This window comes from Bubalus kerabau, chromosome 21, assembly GCF_029407905.1.
Source record: "Bubalus kerabau isolate K-KA32 ecotype Philippines breed swamp buffalo chromosome 21, PCC_UOA_SB_1v2, whole genome shotgun sequence".
Classification (NCBI taxonomy): Eukaryota; Metazoa; Chordata; class Mammalia; order Artiodactyla; family Bovidae; genus Bubalus; species Bubalus kerabau.
The window spans coordinates 35997785-36018734 of record NC_073644.1 but is presented as its reverse complement, the minus strand read 5'-3'; the positions used below and the strand labels follow the sequence as shown (position 1 = coordinate 36018734).

The 20950-nt window shown below is 43.6% G+C and overlaps 1 protein-coding gene across 1 annotated transcript in view; it reads left to right on the top strand.

The window, feature by feature from the left end:
- The window catches only part of LAMA3 (laminin subunit alpha 3), a 260738-nt gene that overhangs the window by 74862 nt on the left and 164926 nt on the right, over positions 1 to 20950 (top strand). The window contains exons 8-12 of the mRNA XM_055558991.1: positions 2959 to 3077; positions 6876 to 6966; positions 9268 to 9399; positions 11451 to 11516; positions 19627 to 19761. Coding sequence (XP_055414966.1) covers positions 2959 to 3077; positions 6876 to 6966; positions 9268 to 9399; positions 11451 to 11516; positions 19627 to 19761 — 543 coding nt within the window. The remainder of the gene's footprint in view (positions 1 to 2958; positions 3078 to 6875; positions 6967 to 9267; positions 9400 to 11450; positions 11517 to 19626; positions 19762 to 20950) is intronic.

The following is a 20950-nucleotide window of genomic DNA, read 5'->3' as shown; positions in this document are numbered from 1 at the left end:
AGGCGAGAGGCTGCTTTTAATTATGGGCACAATATAAACCAAAAAAAAAAGTGTTATTTTAGCAAACGAGCCCCATGACAGCCAACTAAAGATCCCCTTTTCAACCCACCTTCTTAGAAAGTCACATATGTATTCCATTTGCTAGAAACAGTTTTTAACTTGTCGTTATTGACTTTGGAGATTGTGGCTTATTTTTTCCTGAATATTCTTAGCATTTGAAGATGAATTTGCTTTTATGAAATGACCAAAAGGTGTTTGGATCCAGGTTTGTTGAACTAGGGGGCTTCCATGGTGGCTCAGACCGTAAAGAATCTGCCTGCAATGCAGGAGACCCAGGTTCGATCCCTGATTTGGGAAGATCCCCTGGAGAAGGAAATGGCAACCCAGTCCAGTATTCTTGCCTGGAGAATTCCATGGACAGAGGAGCCTGGTGGGCTATAGTCCATGGGCTCTCAAAGAGTTGGACACGACTGAGTGACTGACATTTTCACTTTTGTTGTTGTTGTTGTTTTAACTAGATGGGTAAGAAAGCATTTTGGCCAAAAAATTCTTGTAACTGTTAAGAAATAAGACTGTGATTTCTGTAACTAGCAGAATTACTTAGAATGCATTTCTGGTGAGAAGTTCCAAGCGAGCTTTGAGAGATGCTAGCTTTGTTGGAAGGTATGGATGCTGTCTGGGTGAATGCTCAGGTGATCTCTAGGTCCAGGATGTTACCTGGATGGCCATTCTCGCTTGATAGTCAAAGCTAACAGGTTCCTTTTCATTGAATCCCCTACTTCTTATCCCTAGATAATAGGACCAAAAAGAGGAAAAAGTAATAATCAGGGGTTGTTTCTTCCAACACTTTCAGATGCTGGTTTAAAATAGTTTGATTGAGTAAATGTTATCACACAAACTCCAACACTGGTCATATGATTTGTTTCCAGACTAATGGAACCCCTCAGTCACATGCTTACTCCAACATGTGTGATGACTTTTAAATAATTTCCTTTCATAAGTTTTTAACTTTCTTACACTTGCCAAAATGGTTAAAAATTACAGGCTGCATGTGGAAATCAGACCTAGTAAGATATTTGTTAGATGCTGTCTAAACTCCATGTGAGTTATTGCAATTCAAAATAAAGACTTCTGACGAAATAACTGATGTAGTAAATAGAAATGCTTAAAAAAATCATGGCACCACTGAGGAAATGAAAATAAGAAAATGTTCAAGCTCATAAAAACAGGATTAACTGGGGACTTCCCTGGTGGTCCAGTGGTTAAAACTTCACCTTCCAATGCAGGGGGCTGTGAGTTGGATTCCTGGTTGGGGAGCTAAGATCCGCATTCCTCAGGGCCAAAAAACCAAAACATAAAACAGAAGCAAGGCTGTAACATATCCAATAGAGACTTAAAAGAACAGGTTAATTTGGAATTCTAACTCAATCTTCTTCCCTAATAGATTTATCTGAGAACTTGATTAAAATATACAAATTCCTGGAAAGATAGAAAATTTAATCTAGGCAGAATGTAGTGAATATGTATTCTACCTAAGAAACAAGAAGAATTTTACTTGTGTTAAATCTTTTTCATCTTGGCAATGATGAAAATCCTAAATGGGTTTAAACTATGTTTTCTAATTTTATAAGTATCATATATTAATTGTAAATAATTTAGAAATTATTCCTTGAAGTAAAATCATTAATACTTTTATTACCTAAGAGATCCACTATTAATATTATGTTAGGTATTCTAGTGTTTTTTCATACATTAAATGCTCAAGAGTATATTATTTTATACAATTTTATATCTGGATCTTTTTCACTTAGTATTTAAAAATATTTTCCTGTATCATTAAAAACTCTTTGACATCCTTTTTGATGGCACACGGTATAGTCATTCTTGATTCAAGTGTATCTAAAAAGTGTTTGTTTTGTTGAGTCCTTACTGAGTGCAGGGCACCATGCTCTATTACAAACAAAACCTGAGCAGTGCTTGACTTCATAGAACTCAGTCAAGCAAATATACTGTTGTTTGCTTAGCCATTTCCCTATGGTTAGATGTCAAGATTACTTCCATTTGATCACTATTATAGACAAAGCTGAGATGAAAGGCTTAGAACGTTGACTGAGAGAATAGGTTTTGGAGTCACAGAAAGACAAGTCAGGATTCTGCCTGTCTGACTTGTGAACTCTGTGCGTGAACACTTCCCTTAACCTCTCTAAGCCTCAGCGTCCCCATCTGGGCTATGGACATCACCATACCTCCCCTAGAAAGTTATTATGCATATAAAATAAGATAATGCATGTAATGCTTTCCGTAGTGTATCAGGAACTCAGTTATTCTTGGCAGTAGGAGCAGTAGTAATATTCACTTTGTGCAGCTTAATTGGTATGTTGTTGTTGTTGACCCCATGACCCCATGAGCTGCAGCATGCCAGGCTTTCCTGTCCTTCACTGTCTCCCAGAGTTTGCTCAAACTCGTGTCATTGAGTCGGTAATGCCATCCAACCATCTCCTCTGTCATCCCCTTCTCCTCCTGCCTTCGATCTTTCCCAGCATCAGGGTTTTTCCAGTGAGTTGGCTCTTTGCATCAAGTAGCCAGAGCATTGGAGCTTCAGCTTCAGCACCAGTCCTTCCAATGAATATTCAGGGTTGATTTCCTTTAGGATTGACTGGTTTGATCTCCTTGGCATGTTGATTTATCTTAATTTGTTGTAATTACATATCTTATTTTTTTGAAAAGAGAAACTTTCTCCCAATTAATATCAAACAAAGAAGGTATAAATTGCATATGGTTGTAGGCTGATCTTTGTGTAAAAATCTCTAGAATTTTCCACTGAGGGTATCCATGGTGCTCCAGAATGGACCTTCTTGTAGTTCAGTTAGCAGTAATCCTCAGGGGCAGGGGGTGCAGGGATTTACTGAGGGTCTCACAGTCACGATGCAGTGGTAACTTAGAATGCTCTTTCCTCAGCATGCAACTGCCATGGACACTCCACCGACTGTTACTATGATCCGGATGTTGAGAGGCAGCAGGCAAGCTTGAATATCCAAGGCCTCTATGCAGGTGGAGGGGTCTGCATTAACTGTCAGGTAAGGCACTATTTAAGTCAGCCTAGGAAATGAACAGTCAGGAAGCCCTACTCTAAAACAATATCACCAACTTCCCTGGTTGCTCAGTGGTAAAGAATCCGCCTGCCAGTGCAGGAGACATGGGTTTGATCCCTAGTCCGGAAAGATAATGCACGTGCCACAGAGCAATTAAGCCTGTGTACCACAACTGTAGAGCCTGGGCTGTAGAGCCTGGGAGTTGCAACTACTGATGCTCGTGTGCCCTGGAGTCCATACTCCACAAGAGAGGCCACTGCAATGAGAAGCCCGCGCACCACAACAAGAGTGTAGCCCTGGCTTACTGCAACTAGAAAAAAGCCCAGGCAGCAACAAAGACCCAGCATAGCCAAAAATAAATAAATAAATAATATATAAAAATATTTTTAAGGACATTTATAGGAAATTTTAAAAATAAAAATAAATAAAATGATGTCAAGAAAGTAATATGCAATTGAAAGGATTTTCTGACACCCTTCTCCACTTTTGTACATAGAAAGCCTGCTTAGCTGGATGTAATTTAGAGATTGTAGGGAAAATGGACTGAGGTATATTTGCCCGAACTCTGTTGATTAGATTTTTGGGTCTTTGCCTGATTGGAGGGGGGAATTCCTCTCATCTTGACTGCTATCCATGTTATAGTAGAAAGGCTCTAAGATAGGACAAATTCGTATCAATTTCCATGCTGACTTTAAATCCCATTTTCAAATGGATTCTGAGTCTAGAGGAAGTATGTCATGATCGGTTAATGATGTCTGCCATTGATATTGAAACCAAATAAGAATTGATTCTTCATCCCTTCTGTAGAATGATTGGGCTCACTGGAATTTAGCTAAGAGGTGTATATAGCAGAGGAGGGTATATGTATACCTGCCTCGAGATATTCATTAAAAATTGTGTAAAATGTTCATGAGTTTAGTCTATATTCTGTCTTGTTTGCTTTTAGAATGATATTTTGTTAATGTTGCCATTAAAGAGGCACTTTACATGAGGTGCCTATTTGTATGGAACCAGGGATACACCCCCTCAGAGAGACCACCATTCTCTGCATGTCTCCCTCTCCACACATTTTTATATCGTCTGTCATCACAGTTAATTAAATACAAGTAAATATGCACCATAGGTTTGTTATGAATCATTGGGTTTTGTGACTAAGTGAGAGACCCCAGGATCTTGTTAAAGCTATGTGTTACAGAACCTTCAGGTGATTTGCGTACACATAAAAACTGCAGGTACACTGGACAGTCTGAAATTTGATGAAGGGCATTTATGAAAACCCTATAATGGACGTCGTGTTAGTGATGAAGTGCTGAACTCTTTCCTTCTAAAGATTGGGAACAAGAAAGGATTCTTGTTACAGTGTCCTGGAGGACCCAACCATTGCATAAGACAAGGGGAAAAAAAGTATTAAGGTCAGAAAGGAAGAAGTAGAACTAGTAGAACTGTTTCTGTTTGGAGATGACATGATTGTTTATGTAAAAAAGCCTAAGGAATATACAAGACAATTACCAGAACTAATAAGCGAATTCAGTAATTTTGTAGGGTACAATGATAATATAGAAAAACTAGTTGTATTTATATATACTAGTAGCAAACAATAGGAAAATGAAGTTAAAATGTGATTAAAAATAGTATAAAAAAACATAAAATGCTTAGGAACAAATTTAGCAAAAGACATGTAAGACCTCTCTGTTAAAGCTAAAAAGCTTTTCTGAGAGAAATCTAGAAAAAACTAAATAAAATAGAAAAATGTAACATATTTATGGATTAGAAGACTCAGTAGTATTATGATAACAGTTTTCCCCAAATTGCTGGACCAAGTTAATGGAAGTTCTTATTTTTTATAAAGATGTTGACATGTGGATTAAACTTTATATGGTTATATAAATGACCTAGAATATTCAAAGTTGTCATGAAGAAACTAAATAAAATTGGAGAACTTATCATACTTCAAGATTAACTGTAAAGCTACAGTAATTGAAGCACTGCTACTGACATAAGGCTGGAAGAACAGATCAGCATTGCACAACAGGAAGCACAGAAGCAGACCCAGACTTGGATCATTTTATGTCCACAGTGGACATTTTATTTTTGATAAAAAGTACCAAGGCAATCTAATGGCAGGAGGTGGGGAGAGAAGAGAAAGTCCTTTCAACAAATGGTTCTGGAGTAATTGAATTTTATATGGGGAAAAAGTTAACTTTGACCATTCATCTCAAACATACACAAAAAACTAAATTGATATGGATCAGACCCAAAATAAAGTTAAAACTTTAAGCTTTAGAGAAAAATATGGGAGATAATCCTTATGATTCAGAGGATGAGCAAAGTTTCCTTAGGTCACCGAAAACAATAACCATGAAAAATAGACAAATTAGACTTCATCAAAATGAAAAACTTCTGCTCACAAAAGGCACTGCAGAAAATGAATAGGCAAGCCATGAATGGGGAGAAAATATTCCCAAAACATCAATCTGACGGTTGGTTGGTATCCAGGATGTATAAAGAACTCCCACAACTCAGTAATAAAAAGACAAATAACCTAATACAATTGCAAATGGTTTGAATATCCACTTCACAGAAAGTGGATGTATGAATGGTCAACAAGCATACAATAAACACTTCATAAAACTGGGTATATGAGTGGCCAATAAGCATACGAAGGGCTTAGCGTCGTTAGTCATCAGAAAAAAATTGGGACCCAAGTTCAACCTGATGTGCTCTGTCAGAAGCCATAGTGGCCAACAACAGAGTTGAGGGGTCATTGGCATTTGCTGGAAGAGAGGGTGGACCACAGCTGTTTCCTATTTGTCCAAGATGTTTATGCATGTAAATGAAGTCAAAGACGTGGCCAATGTGGTTTTGACCTCAGTGTTAAAGTGAATTCAGATTTTAGCCCACAGGACAAGAAGTGGTAGTAAATAAAAGTCTGTAATTAATAAAATCATGTTAAAGGGGAGAGGATCCAGAAAGGGTCCTTGTTTTCTCTGTGTTCTGTGCAGACTCCTTTTGAATCAGTGTGTTATATTTGTTTTTTTTTTTTAATTTCCTATTGCCTTTCCTTTCATTAACGAAAGAATATTGTCCTTCTGATTGTTTCCAAATTGGGAGAGGGGGGCAGAATTGAGCTAGATCCATCCTTTATAGTTCTTGGAAATTGATGGTGCATGTTGGGTAATTGATTTTCTGGCAATTACAAGGATTAGCTGTGAAATATAAAAGGCTGCCTTGTATTGTACTTTAAAATGAGCTCTGTGTGTGAGACACATGCCTACATTTTCCATTCTCATAGCAGAAATGTTTGGGAAATGGTTTCAGAGTAAAGCAAAGATAAAATTTTGGAATGACGAGAGGAGCTGTCGGTGCAGTTTCTTTCAAAACTGAAGAAGATAAAAATACACACATGGCCCTTTATTCCCAGGGTTAAACCTAAAGGTGATCTATTACCCATTCATCACTGTCGAATGAAGCTTGAAGAGTGGCCCTCTGGAGTTTTTGCTCACTCAGATATCAGGTGCTTCAGTAAGAGGCAGTGAGGAAAACTTGGCCTGTTCAGTTCGTGGTCTCATTTCCTCTTCCAATGGGAAAAAATTCCAGAGCCAAGTTCAAGCCAGCGTCCTGTGATAAATCTTGGAGACTCAAGGTCAAGATCTGTGCTTTTTTTTTTCTTCAGTGATTTTAACATTACAGTTGTGTATGACAGAATTATTTCTCAGGATGAATAGCACAAAATAAGGGCTTCTCCTGTATTCTTCCCTCTAAGTTCCTTTTGCTTCTTTCTAGCATAACACAGCCGGTGTAAACTGTGAGAAGTGTGCTAAGGGCTATTACCGCCCTTATGGCATTCCGGTCCATGCCCCCGATGGCTGCATTCGTAAGTTTCATTCCAATTTGGTGTGTCTTAGACTTTGGCCACCTCATGTGAAGAGTTGACTCACTGAAAAAGACTCTGATGCTGGGAGGGATTGGGGGCAGGAGGAGAAGAGGACGACAGAGGATGAGATGGCTGGATGGCATCACTGACTCGATGGACGTGAGTCTGGGTGAACTCCAGGAGTTGGTGATGGACAGGGAGGCCTGGTGTGCTGCAATTCATGGGGTCTCAAAGAGTTGGACACGACTGAGCAACTGAACTGAACTGAACTGAAATAGACTTCAGGGAGATCATTGGGCTAAATTACGATTGGCTAATAATTCCTTTTGTTTTTTCTCTCTCTTCATATTATTGGTTCTACTCCTTACTGTGTGACCTCAGTTACATGTCTCTCTGAGAATCAGATTTCTTCTATATAAATGGAAATGATAATCTAGTCTCTAAGATTAAGTGAATTGTCATCAAAACCAATGGCAGTCCAGCGATTAAGACTAGGCTTCCAGTGCAGGGATCATGGATTTGATCCCTGGTCAGGGAACTATGATCCTGCATGCCACGTAGCATGGCCACACACACACAAAATAAATTAAATAACAATAGTAAGAATAAAATAATTTCTTTTTGAAAAGAAACACACCAAAAACATCACCTGGGAGAATACTGAGACTTGAGCCTGTCCCATACTAGGCCTGCAGCAAATGTTTTCTGTTGTTTTGGCATGTTTCTGTGATCTCCAGTAATTTCAGATTTCATCAGAATTAGCATAAGACACATAGCAATGATTTCATAAGGATTTACGAATAGTCATAATATTCAAAATAGTTATGATTCATTGAGCCCTTGCTATATACAAGGCATTGCCTGAATAATTTCACAAATTTCTTTTCTCACAACAAACTTAATGTATTATTAGTCTCCTTTTTAGATGTAGAGAAATCAAAGGGTCTTAGTAGTTAAGTATTTTGGCCCAGGTGACACGTGACAGAACCACTAACTAGTAGGCTAGGATATTATTCATATTTATCCAGTGCCGCTGTAACCTACCGCTTCCATTGTGCAGAAAAACACCACTTTTTCCCCCTGTGCAATTATCAGCCATAGAGCAGATTATGGACTTTATTCAGCATGTGAAAGTTATTTGATTCTTTTATGTTCTCTGGCTATTGCAGTTAGAAAACAATTCCATTCCTGAAGTTGACTTCCGTGCCCACCTTCCCCCCAAATTCATTCATTGTATCATTAAGGTTTGAGGGCATCATCGTTGTTAAAAGTGGGTCTCTGTTTTCCCTCAATCTTCCATATCATCCCATGAAGTATGCCCATCATTTTTCTTGTGTTCACAAAAAATAGGCCTTGGCTAAGGAAAACAGGACATTGTGAATATAGTCTTGCGTTATTAGGAACCTCAGTTTTCCATCACTTTTCTAGTTTCTTTCTTTGTCACTGAGATGGTCTCCTGGAGGTATTAGAGACATAGCTAAGAATCCGCTGGACACATGAATAATAACAAATCAAACAAAGGACCTCAGGAGAGGCCAGACTTGGGGGATGCTTGGTGCTCATGACTTCTGCAGCCTCCCAGGTCCTCACTGCACAGGGACTCAGCTGAGCTGTGACAGTATTTTCGCTGCCCAAGGTGAGGACTTTGGCCAGGTCAGAGGAAGTGAGGGTGTTACCAAGCATTTTACAGCCCAAGTCTGTCCCTCTGGAGTGCAAAGCTGACCATCATGTCAGTCAGAAAAACTGCCTTCAGTAAGTCTTATCATTTGATTCTAACATTTGGATTATGGACATGATCTTGCTGTGCTGTCCACGGATTATATATCAGTGTCTAGGCATTTCACACTCATGTCCACAACACAGCTGTGTAATGAGGAGCACTCTGGACATTGGCACCTGGCTCATAGCCAGGAGAGGCTCTGCCCACCCAGCCCCTCCAATGGGGGGACAGTGCCTTTTGCCTCTTGCATGGTGAGCTGGGTGGTGCTCACATCATAAACCACATCCTGGAGGCCTTCCAAGTGTAACTGCTCATTAAAGCCTATTTCTGAGGGCCATGGGGTTGGGTCACTGCAAACCATCCACCAGGTATGAAGTGGAAAGCAATGGCCTTTCAGGAACACATGTGGATCAATGATGAAGGACTGGATTGGTCAAAAAGTTAGTTTGGGTTTTTCCGTAGCACCTTATGAAAATACCCGAATGACCTTTTCAACCAACCCAGTAATAAGGACATTAGGAAATATTGGCCTTAAGAGGTGCAATGAAGGACGGACCCTCTGAAACTGGGGTTTCTCTTAGCCTGCAGCTGCCACCCGGAGCACGCGGAGGACTGTGAGCAGGGCTCCGGCCGCTGTACCTGCAGGCCCAACTTCCGAGGAGACCACTGTGAGGAGTGTGCGGCCGGCTACTATCACTTCCCAGTTTGCTCCAGTAAGTCCTGGTGGTAGAAGGGGAGGCCTGGCTTCTTGGCGCTTACCTGGGCTTTGTGCATCGACCCCTTGAGGGCATGGCAGGTGGGGTGGGGCAAGACAGAGGGACAGAAATAGGGCCAGGAAGGCTGTATTGAGTTGGACAAAACTACGTTCATGTTTTTCCATCAGATGTTACAGGAAGACGTAGATGAACTTCTGGGCCAACCCAATATTTGTGTGGAAGTGTTTCCCAAAGTTTGGAACATTACCTTTATATAAGTATGTTGTACAGTGTTATTTATCTCCAAAGTGTTAGGCTGTATCATAGACATGACCATCTCATCAGACCCAAGGGGCAAATATTGGCAATTTCAACTTACTAGTAATCCATGTGTGAAGTTTTTCTTCATAAACCTAGAAAAAATGTCATGGGCTTCCAGATATTTGTTTGCACACACACGTGTGTATGTTGTATTTCTGGTGGCTAAGGGATATGTCTACTCTTACCCACTTTACAGGGGAGAACCCCATCTCACCCTACTGTCATGACCTAAGAGAATGGCTCAGTACCTCAGAGAGGAAAAATATGTATCTGTTAGAAACACCATGGAACAGGGAGCAAGTGTGTTAGTGTCAGTCGCTCAGTCCTGTCCGACTCTTTGGGACCCCGTGGACTATAGCCTCTGTCCACGGGATTCTCCAGGCAAGAATACTGAAGTGGGTAGCCATTCCCTTCTCCAGGGAATCTTCCAAACTCAGGGATCGAACCCAGGTCTCCCACATTGCAGGCAGATCCTTTACTATCTGAGCCACCAGGGAAGAACACGGAGCAGGAGAGTCTGAAATCTGCTGTGCAGGTTGTGGCAGGAGCCACGGTTCTGTTTGTTCTGCATTAGCATAGAAACTGGAGTTTGGTGTCAGGACAGAGAAACACTGTCTCGGGAAGAGGCTGCCACAATGAGACCTTAGTTGTTGCCCATTCCCACCGCACAATCTACTATCCTGGGAAAATCACATTGAGTTTGAGGCTGTGCAGACAGGACGTGTGTGGCCCCATCTGGTGTGTGGTCACCATCTGGCCCCGTACCCACCTGCAGTCCCAGGGTCACTGTTCAATAAGGATCCACTTCCACTGTCAAGTGTCCCATTTTGGAGGACAAATTATATAACCATCTTAGAGTTAAAGGAGCCGACTTTTAAGCCCAAACAGTAACATTAAGCCCTGAATCAGGGCTTAATCAGTTTAGAATCCTTAATTATTGGAGACAGGCTGAGCAGAAATTGCCTGGTGGCTTAGATGGTAAAGCTGCCTGCAATACGGGAGATCTGGGTTCTCTTCCTGGGTCGGGAAGATCTCCTGGAGAAGGAAATGGCAATCCACTCCAGCATTCTTGCCTGGAAAATTGCATAGACGGAGGAGCCTGATATACTACAGTCCATGGGGTCGCAAAGAGTCGGACACGACTGAGCAACTTCACTTTCACTTTCAAGCAAAGTTTTAGAGTAAAAACTTGTAAGGAAGCATTTTTTAAAAACTAGTCTCAATTTTATATTAAAGAACAATAAAGATACTAAAGGGACTTCTCTGGTGGCCCAGTGGTTAAGAATCCATCTGCTAGTGCAGAGGACACAGGTTCGATTCCTGCTCCTGGAAGATTCCACATGCCTTGGGGCAGCGTAGAGCCCGTGCTCTGCCACAGGAGAAGCCACTGCAGTGAGAAACCATGCACAGCAATGAAAACCCAGTGCAGCCAAAGTTAGTTAATTTTTTAAAAAGATACTAAAGAAGTCCAGTTCAGCCCTAATTGACTGGGACTTAGCCATTGTGAGCACAGAATATCAATTTCTGTTCATTAGTATACACATCACACTCATGTTCTGACCTTCCTGGTTCTAGATGCTACACTTTTAAGTGTAGCAATATTTCTTTCTTTTTTTTTTTCCCAGTTGGTTTTCACACACTGCTTTCACTACGTTGGAGTGGGCATCTTCCTAGTTACTGCAATTTACTGTTTTACTATGCTGTGTCCTTAATTTTTCTCTGTATTTTTCAATAAACTATTTTTCTAGGAATTCCCATCCTTCCTATTTCTACTCCAAGTCCAGAGGATCCAGTAGCTGGAGATATAATAAAAGGCAAGTAATTTCTCACTTGGTTTAACTTCAGTAAAAATGTTCTCCATATTCCATTCCTTCTTCTACGCACATGGCTATGTCCAAGTTCAAATCATTCTTACGGGAGCTTGGTGGTGCCTTGTGGGTGTGTTGCATTTGGACTCCTTACCCCCCTGCCCCTTCATCCTCTAATCCTCTCTGTGCTTTGCAAAGGCACTGCCTGATGAAGGGGACTAAGCCATTTGGATTGTCTGTCTCCAGTTTGCTCAGAAACCTTCAATGACAGTCAGCTGCCTGCTGTCTTGGTCTCCATGAAGGGAGTCTGAGAAAGGGACTGAGTATAAGCAGTTCATTTGGGAGGTGACCCCAGGAAACATAAGTAAGGGAGTGAGTCTGAGACTGAAGGGGGCCTTTATGAAGTTGCCTTAGCGAGCTTGGTCCTGCGGTAGCTCCTGGAGCTGTAGCCCTCATGGCAGCTCTGGGAGACAGCAGAGAACTTGTTCAGCATTCTTCCAGCTGAACGGAGAACTTCAGTCACCTGCTGGGTGGGGAGGGCTGCCTCTGGGGCATTAACTCTCCGGATCTGGCCTGCAGGGGTCCCAAGGAGCTGCTGCAGCCAGAATAGTGCCCAGGGAAGAGAGTGGCCGGGTGTGCGGAAGCAGACTTTGGGGTGGAGAGGTGCTCTGCCTGCGTAATCCCTGATTCTGCACGTGTTTTGTGAGCACCTACTAAGTGTCTGACACCGTTCTGGCTGCAGGGGACTTAGCAGTGAAGTAAATTTCCCAGCTCTCCTACAGCTTATACAACTTATATTTTAGTTGGGGGTAGGGTGGGGGCAACTCATAAGGTAACATATTTAACATATAAACAAGTAAAACCACAAATGTGTTAGATGATTAATATGCAGGGTTGTGTCTTGTACAAGGTGCTCCTTTTAAATGGGAATCATTCACAGTGGGGAACTTATGCATCCCTCAGGCTGTGTCTTGTATTATTGGTATAAAATATTCCAGTTAAGAATTTCCAAAGGCAGGTGATGGATCTCACAGATTCGAGGTTACTTTGGGGATATTTGAAATTACTAACTCCCTGTAATAAAGGTTGGCCAGATTTCTGTTCATTTAATCTCATTAAAAGGATCACAAAAAGGTACTGATTTATTTAAAGAAAAGTAATCCATCTGCTTACTTTGCCAACAAAGGTCCGTCTAGTCAAGGCTATGGTTTTTCCAATGGTCATGTATGGATGTGAGAGTTGGACTGTCAAGAAAGCTGAGCGCCAAAGAATTGATGCTTTTGAACTGTGGTGTTGGAGAAGATTCTTGGGAGTCCCTTGGATTGCAAGGAGGTCCAACCAGTCCATCCTAAAGGAGATCAGTCCCGGGTGTTCATTGAAAGGACTGATGCTAAAGCTGAAACTCCAGTACTTTGGCCACCTCATGTGAAGAGGTCATTGGAAAAGACCTGATGCTGGGAGGGATTGAGGGCAGGAGGAGAAGGGGACGACAGAGAATGAGATGGCTGGACGGCATCACCGACTCGGTGGGCATGAGTTTGAGTGAACTCCGGGAGTTGGTGATGGACAGGGAGGCCTGGCGTGCTGCGATTCATGGGGTCGCAAAGAGCTGGACACGACTGAGCGACTGAACTGAACTGAATCCATCTGCAATACAGAAGACACAGGAGATGCGGGTTCGATCTCTGGGTCAGGAAGATCCCCTGAAGAAAGAAATGGCAACCTACTCCAGTATTCTTGCCTGGGAAATCCCATGGACAGAGGATCCTGGCGGGCTACAGTCCATGGGGTTGCAAAGAGTCAGACACAACTGAAGGAACTGAGCACGCATGCGCACACTTGGTCACCTGGGGACAGTAGCTGTGCTTGACTTACTTTCTGGTCCCCACGGCATGGTATTCTACCCATAGTGGGTACAGCAAGTGTGTCCTTAAATGTTTGCCGTTTGATTAGAATGGGGCTCAGCTTTTGAGCCTGGATTACAATACACATCTCTGGTCTCCTTCCACAAGCATGTTTTAGATACTCTGTTTCTGGTCTGTTTCCAGTAATCCCTTTGTTATTCTGTTCCCTTTTCTCCCCAGCTAGGCTGGTGGTGATTTAGGGAAGGAAATTTAATTGAATTTGAAGGAAAGTTCTTCTGTTACAAAATATTGGGGAAGCCTCAGAACACAGCCTTGAGGAAAAGAAATTCCACTTAGTGCAGTTAGATTTATTTGGGAATTTGAAAGCAGAGAGATCCCGTTCAATTTGATTTTCTACTAATGCACTTTAAAAACACCCAGTTTGGGGCCTGACTTCTGGCAGTGAACCTTAGGAGCACAAACATCTCAGCTGCCAGGAGATATACAACACTGGATGATACCAGGTCTCCCCCATCCCTGAGGATTTTAATTCACTGAGGCCCATTAATGCTTTCATGTCTTCTCAGTGGTTCTTAAAGCTATGTTTAAGAACCTGCTTTTACAAAATCTAAATGCCTGTGTTTCACCCTCAGATCTTAAATCTAGATTTCCAGGGTGAAGTTCAGCCTGGTGTTTTGAACAGATTTTCTAGATGATTCTGGTGTATGTCTCTTGTTAAGAACCACTGCTCTTGTTAGAAGAAATTTGTATTTCATGGTTGGCAGACTTTCCTGTAAAGATAGAGTAAATATTTTCAGCTTTGTAGGCAAAGTTGCGCGTACTCAACTCTGCTGTTGTAACATGAAAAGAATAGACAATACATGAATGAATGAGCTTGGCTGTGTCCCAATAAAACTTTGTTTACTAAAACAAAAGGATCTGGCCCTCAGGCCTTAGTTTACAGATCCTGGGACTCTATCAGCATCTCTTGACTTTGGGATTCCACACCCAGGCAATGATGTTTTACCAGGAGATTCCAGTGTGCAGCCCAGATCGAGAAGTACTGTTCTAGAAATTCCATAGGCTCAGTTCCAGACACTTGAAACAAAGGAGACTTGAAGCGAAACGACAGAACCGTTTTGCAGGCCAGAATGTTTTTAGCTTTACGTGACCCTGGATATTATTGGGATTTTCTGGGTCCAAGAGATCATTTATAACCACTTGGCATTTATGTTTAGAAAATTCATGTTTAGTAGACACATCTTCAAGGGCTCTTTTTGAAAATGAAAGGATACACGAAACGAAACATTTACTCTAGAGGGACACTGGCCTCTGGGCACTCTTTTATTCCTCCAAGTTCAAACGAAGAGTGATGAAGAGCAAAATCAGCAGCTGCAGAAAGACTGTAGATGCTTACTTTAGGAGAGTGATGCCATCTTGGCATGGGTTTGTAAAGCAGCCTGTTTGGTTGGAGGACATGTCTGCCTAGAGCTTCCTTGACCCCGTGAAAAGGTTTTGATTCCCCTGATCACTTTGTAAGGAGCTAGTTGTGATTGTTGTTTAGCTGCTAAGTCATGTCCGACTCTTTGCGACCCCATGGACTGTAGCCTGCCAGGCTCCTCTGTCCATGGGATTCTCCAGGCAGGAACACTGGAGTGGGTTGCCATTTCCTTCTCCAGAGGAGCTACTTGCCCTTGCCAACTTGTGAGTCAGTGTGGGCGGGTCTGTGCTAATGAAGAGAACTCTGAGAGTTGGGGGCGACAGCCTGCTGGGGCATGCCTTTGCGCTCTGTCCCTCCCCAGGCTGGGCATTTTAACCTGCCTGGCAGGGTGGGGCAGCCACTGTTGGCATGGAGACAGGCCAGATACGGCTTAGAGAGAGACAGGTGAATTCTGATATCTTAGTTTGGCGGCTCTCTGTAGATGCCAGTAAAACAGAATTCAAGGAATGGTGTTTACCGAACAGAACTGGAGTCTTGAATATTTAGCATATTCTCCATTCACTGGACTCTTATTAAGTGACCCCTCTGTACCAGGCACGGGCAGGCAGCTGCTAGTTCTCAGTCGCTGCTCCCCAGAAGCCCCCAGGCCTGCAGGAGACACACTGGCAAACAGTTACAACAGCAGGAGTTAATCCTATGACCTGGCAAGGTGCTGGTGGTTTTGTCGCTGAGTCGTGTCCGACTCCTGCAACCCCGTGGACTACAGCCCGCCAGGGTCCTCTGTCTATGGGGTTTCCCAGGCAAGAACACTGGAGTAGGTTGTCATTTCCTTCTCTAGGGGATCTTCCCGACCCAAGGATTGAGCCTGCATCTCCTACATTGCAGGCAGATTGTTTACCATCTGAGCCACCAGGCAAGAACACGGAGCAATAGAAGCAGACCCGAGGGTCATCCTTATAGCTTCTTACAAAAGGGAGGGAGGGAGGGAAGGTAGGAAGGTAGATGGGAAGGATGGGAGGAAGAATGGAGGAAGGAAAGAAGGAAGGAAAAAGCTAGAGTTCTAGAAGGGCTTCCTGGGACCAGGAGAAAGCCTTGAGAACATTACAGATTTGTATATATTGAGGTGGCCTAAACATCATTTGGAGTTTTCCATAAGATGTTATGCTGATGATTTTACAGCAAGTGATAGGAAAGCATCTTGAGACACCTTTTTTTAGTTTATGCAAAAGAGCTGCATGGCCTCTGGCAGCATGAAGATTTTGAAGGGTCTTCCGTGTCACACATGTTGAGGACTTTGCATTGTGTTCTGAAGGCATCAGGTCACCATGGAGGGGATTAATCAAGGAATGGCAACCCACTCCAGTGTTCTTGCCTGGAGAACCCCATGGACAGAGGAGCCTGGTGGGCTACAGTCCATGGGGTCGCAGAGTCGGACAGGATGGAGCAAATTACACTTTCACTTTCTTTCATGAAAAGATTGGCTTTTTAGAAAGATCACTCCTGCCACCAATGTGGAGAGTAGGTTGGAAGGAGAAGATGGGAAGCAGACAGCCTTGTTAGGAGGATCTTGAAATAAACCAGGCAAACAAGGGTGAGGTCCTGGAGGAAGGCTCTGGAACTCTGGAAGGAGGGGAGGATTCCAGCTACCTTCCTAAGATACAGGCACTATGACCTGATGAGGAGGTGGGAGGTGAGGGTGGAGGAGAAGCGAGGGGCCTCAGAAATCTCTGGTTCCTGCACTGTGTGGGAGTATTTGCCAGATAAGTTAAAAGGTGTCAGGAGAACATGATAACCACTGCACTACAAAAAGCACACCTAAGTTAAAAAGTAAATTTCAGAAACAGAAATTTAGCAATGCATAGGTACTCGATGCTTTTTTTCTGTTTACAAATGGTAGTAAATCTAGATTCCTTGGACTTCAATGCCAATGGCAAGTTCAAGTTTCTTACTGAATTCCAATGCCTGGTTTATCACCAAGACTGTAGTTAACAGTAAACCTCTGCGTTTCACTGTGGTGGTCTCAGCCTCTGGGGCTGTGGCACTGGGACCTCGTGTGGCAGCTGTGATGGACAGACAGGGTGGTGCTCATGCCAGCCTGAGTTCCAAGGCTTCTCTTGTGATGAATATACCCTTGGACACATCCAGTGCCTCTTTTGTCAAGTTAGGTGACTGTTCAATTGAAGTATGAGCAAGTTAGAGATTATGCAAAGACTGTAGAATTGTTCTGATTTACCCTGATCTTTTTTTCTTCATTATTGTAAAAAAAAAAAATAATAATTCTACAACTCTGTTACCAACCTTTTACATGAAAAAGGGCAAAGGGAAGGAGTGGGATTTAGCTAGCTCTTCAGATTATCTACTATTTTTAACCCTTGTAGTAAATCTTTCCAAAGTGCATGAGGCTTCTCTTCCTTGAGAAGTAGGGGTAACCCAGTCAAATCTTTGATCTACGTTAGGGACTGCATCAAGGGACCATGTTGCAGGTGTAGATGTTAACGTTCTTGATAGAAATGTAGATACTTTAAATACAAGAATGATTTGGATATGTATACTAATCTAGAACATACCTTGAACACAGCTTTTAAAATCAGTTCTCAGCTTGTATCCTTCACATCATATAAAGGGCATGGGGCTTTAAAACCAGGCTGACCAGGATTCACCTTCCTACTCAGCTTTTCTGGCTGTGTGACCTTGGGCAAGTTAAGTAACCTTTCTGAGCCTCTTTTTTCTCACCTATAAAATGCTTATCTTAACAGGACTCTTGCTTGACCTCATTATCTATCCATCCATAACGAAGTTGAGCAAGAGCCCTGTCTTTCTGAGAAATGCTTATTGATTAAGACATCCTGTGCATGGCAGCAGGTGTCCTGAGGTGAGCTCTCCCTAAATGTTTAGTCTGGTAGGTTTTTCCTTCATTTATTGCTGCCTTTCACTATCTATTTAGCCCCTAAATTTAGTGGCTAAAAACAACATGATTTATTTCTTGCAATCTTGTGGCTTGGCTGGGCAGTCTTTCTGCCGAACTTGCTGGAAGGTCTGCTGGGGACAGCTCAGTGTCTCTCTCCCTGTGGCCCTTTGTCCTCGAGGAGGTCAGCCAGAGTACTCCCCTCACCCCCAGCGATCTCAGGGTTCCCAGAGCGTGAGAATGGAAGCCACAAAGCCTGTCATAAATCCACAAAGCTACAAAACCTGGGCTCTGAAATCCCAGGACAGCGCTTTCCCCTTATTCTACTGGTCAAAGTCAGTCATGCGGCCAGTAAGTGATTTCAGTAATTAAAGTGTGAAAGACAAACCCAAGTTAAGGCAGAAAGTGGGCAAGGGATGGGGGAGCTGCTGGTACAGACTGGGTGGGGGAGGCCTTGCTGAGGTGGTGACTTCCACACAGAGACTTGAAGGATGCGAGGGAATGCAGAAAGGGTGCTGCCCGCGAGGACCGACCGGCCAGAGCGGAGGTCCTGACACAGAAGGAGCTCCCTGTCTGCTGGGAAGGGCTGGTGCCTGCAGGCTTGAAACAAGCCCCGTGAGGTCCTCCAGAGCCACATCTGGCTCTGATCAGGGCTAAATGGATGTCCATCTCTTTTCTTCTAAACAATGGAAGTGGAAATATGTTTAATTCAAGATAGTCATTCAGTGGGAATTTATTAAGTTGAAATTTTACTAAATAGGGCTTATGTGTGTGTGCATGGTCAGTCGCTCATTTGTGTCCGACTCTTTGTAAACCCGTGGACTGCAGCATGCCAGGCTCCTCTGACCATGGGGATTCTCCCAGCAAGAATACTGGAGTGGGTTGCCATGCCCTCCTCCAGGGGATCTTCCCAACCCAGGGATCGAACCCAGGGATCGAACCCAGGTCTCCTGCATTACAGGTGGATTCTTTACCATCTAAACCACCAGGGAAGCCCAACTAAGGCTCAGTTTAGGGGAAAAAATTATTCCCACTGGTATGGATGCTAAAAGATTATAGATACTTTGCAAACTAATGTCTGCCCTAGAGGTTCCTGAATGGCACTGATCTTTCCTGGTGAGATGTCTTACTCCCTTTAAGATGAGTCTTTCTCAGGGTTAGGAATGTGTGTAAACCATTTGTTGTTCAGTCACTAAGTTGTGTCTAACTCTTTGCCACCCCATGAACTGCAGTAAACCAGGCTTCGTCCTTCACTGTCTCCAAGAGTTTGCTTAAATTCATGTCTGTTGAGTTGGTGATGCTATCTAACAGTCTCATCTTCTGCTGCCCCCTTCTTCTTTTGCCTTCAATCTTTCCCAGCATCAGTCTTTTCCAATGAATTGGCTCTCTACATCAGATAGCCAAAGTATTGGAGTTTCAGCTTCAGCATCAGTCCTTCCAATGAGTATTCAGGGTTGACTAGTTTGATCTCCTTAAAGTCCAGGGGACTCTCAAGAGTCTTCTCCAACACCAGAGTTCAAAAGCATCAATCCTTTGGCCCTCATCCTTCTTTATGGTCCAACTCTCCTATCTGTCCATGGCTAGTGGAAAAACCATAGCTTTGACTATATGTATGTTTGTTGGCAAAGTGATGTCTCTGCTTTTTAATACACTGTATAGCTTTGTCATAATTTTCCTTCTAAGGAGGAAGCGTCTTTTAATTTCGTGGCTGCAGTCACCATCTGCAGTGAATTCGGAGCCCAAGAAAATAAAATCTGCCATTGTTGCCACTTTTTCCCCATCTATTTGCCTTGAAGTGATGGGACTGGATATAAACTATAGAGAACTCAGAATCTGGGTTTCCAGGGCAGACACCGGGGTGAAGGGAGAGACACACAAAGGGATGAAGGATGGAGAGCCCCTCTGAATGTCTCTTCCTCTTCGCAGGCTGTGACTGTAACTTGGAAGGAGTTCTCCCTGAAATCTGTGATGCCCAAGGGAGGTGCCTGTGCCGCCCCGGTGTAGGGGGCGCTCAGTGTGACGCCTGCCGCCCGGGTTTCTACTCCTTCCCTATTTGCCAAGGTAAGTGAGCAATGTGAACATGTGGACCGTCAGTCCCCTGAGATAAGTTTCCTCCTAAGGAAATTCAGAGGCTCCTTTTGGCAGAAGTGTGTGGCCTCCCATTTAAGTGAACGAGCTGCTGGCTCATGTATGTATGTTACGTGTGACCGTCCTACCCCAGCCAAGTTGCCGCCCTTATTTTGTCCTTCACCCTTACCCTTCTTCCTCCCCAGCGGTCAACCCATGGGCTCTGGAGAGGGGGTGGTACCTGAACAGCGTTTAGGAACCTGCCAGGCAGACATGGGGGAGGAGGCTGGGGATTCCAGGATGGAGGACAACACACGCAAAACCGCAGCCTCCTCCTTCTCCACTGGGTTTGTCTCTTAGTCTCCCGTCCTAGTAAGAGTCACCGACGGGGCTGGAGGGAGGGAGAGGGAGGAGTCTGGCCAAGGCCCCGAAGAACAACAGGTGTGTAGGCAGTGATGCGTGTGTGCTAGGTTGTTTCAGTCGTGTCCGACTCTTTGCGACCCAATAGACTGTAGCCCTCCAGGCTCCTTTATCCATGGGATTCTTCAGGCAAGAATACTGGAGTGGGTTGCCATTCCCTTCTCCAGGGGTATCTTCCTGACCCAGGGATCGAACCTGGGTCCTCCCCCATTGCAGGCTTCCCTGGTGGCTCAGACAGTAAAGAATCTGCCTGCAGTACGGGAGACTCAGGTTCGATCCCTGGGTCGGGAAGATCCCCTGGAGAAGGGAATGATGGCTACCCACTTTTCTGAACTAAGGGCTTGAACCAAACCCATAAGGTAAATCCCAAATTAATTCAAGGTATCCTAACTCCAACATTTCATTATGTATCACAACGTGATAATAGAAATAACACACATGGTAAATGTAATACGCTTGAATCGTCCCCAAACCATCCTCCCCTGCTCTGGCCTGTGGGAAGGCTGTGTGCCATGAAACTGGTCCCTGATGCCAGAAAGGTTGGGAACCGCTGCTGTACCTCATTTTAAGAGCCTGTAGCCCCCGTCCTGGCTGATCTCCCTGTTTGCACAGATGTCTGTGTGCCACATCCCCAGCCCTCGCTTTTCCTCCTGGTCCTGGGCCTCTATCCTCTGTCACCCTTCTCAGCCCTGGCCTTTTGGGCCACAGAAACCCTCCGCAGTCCCCACCCAGAGATATGGATCACCCGGCAGATGGGAGGGTA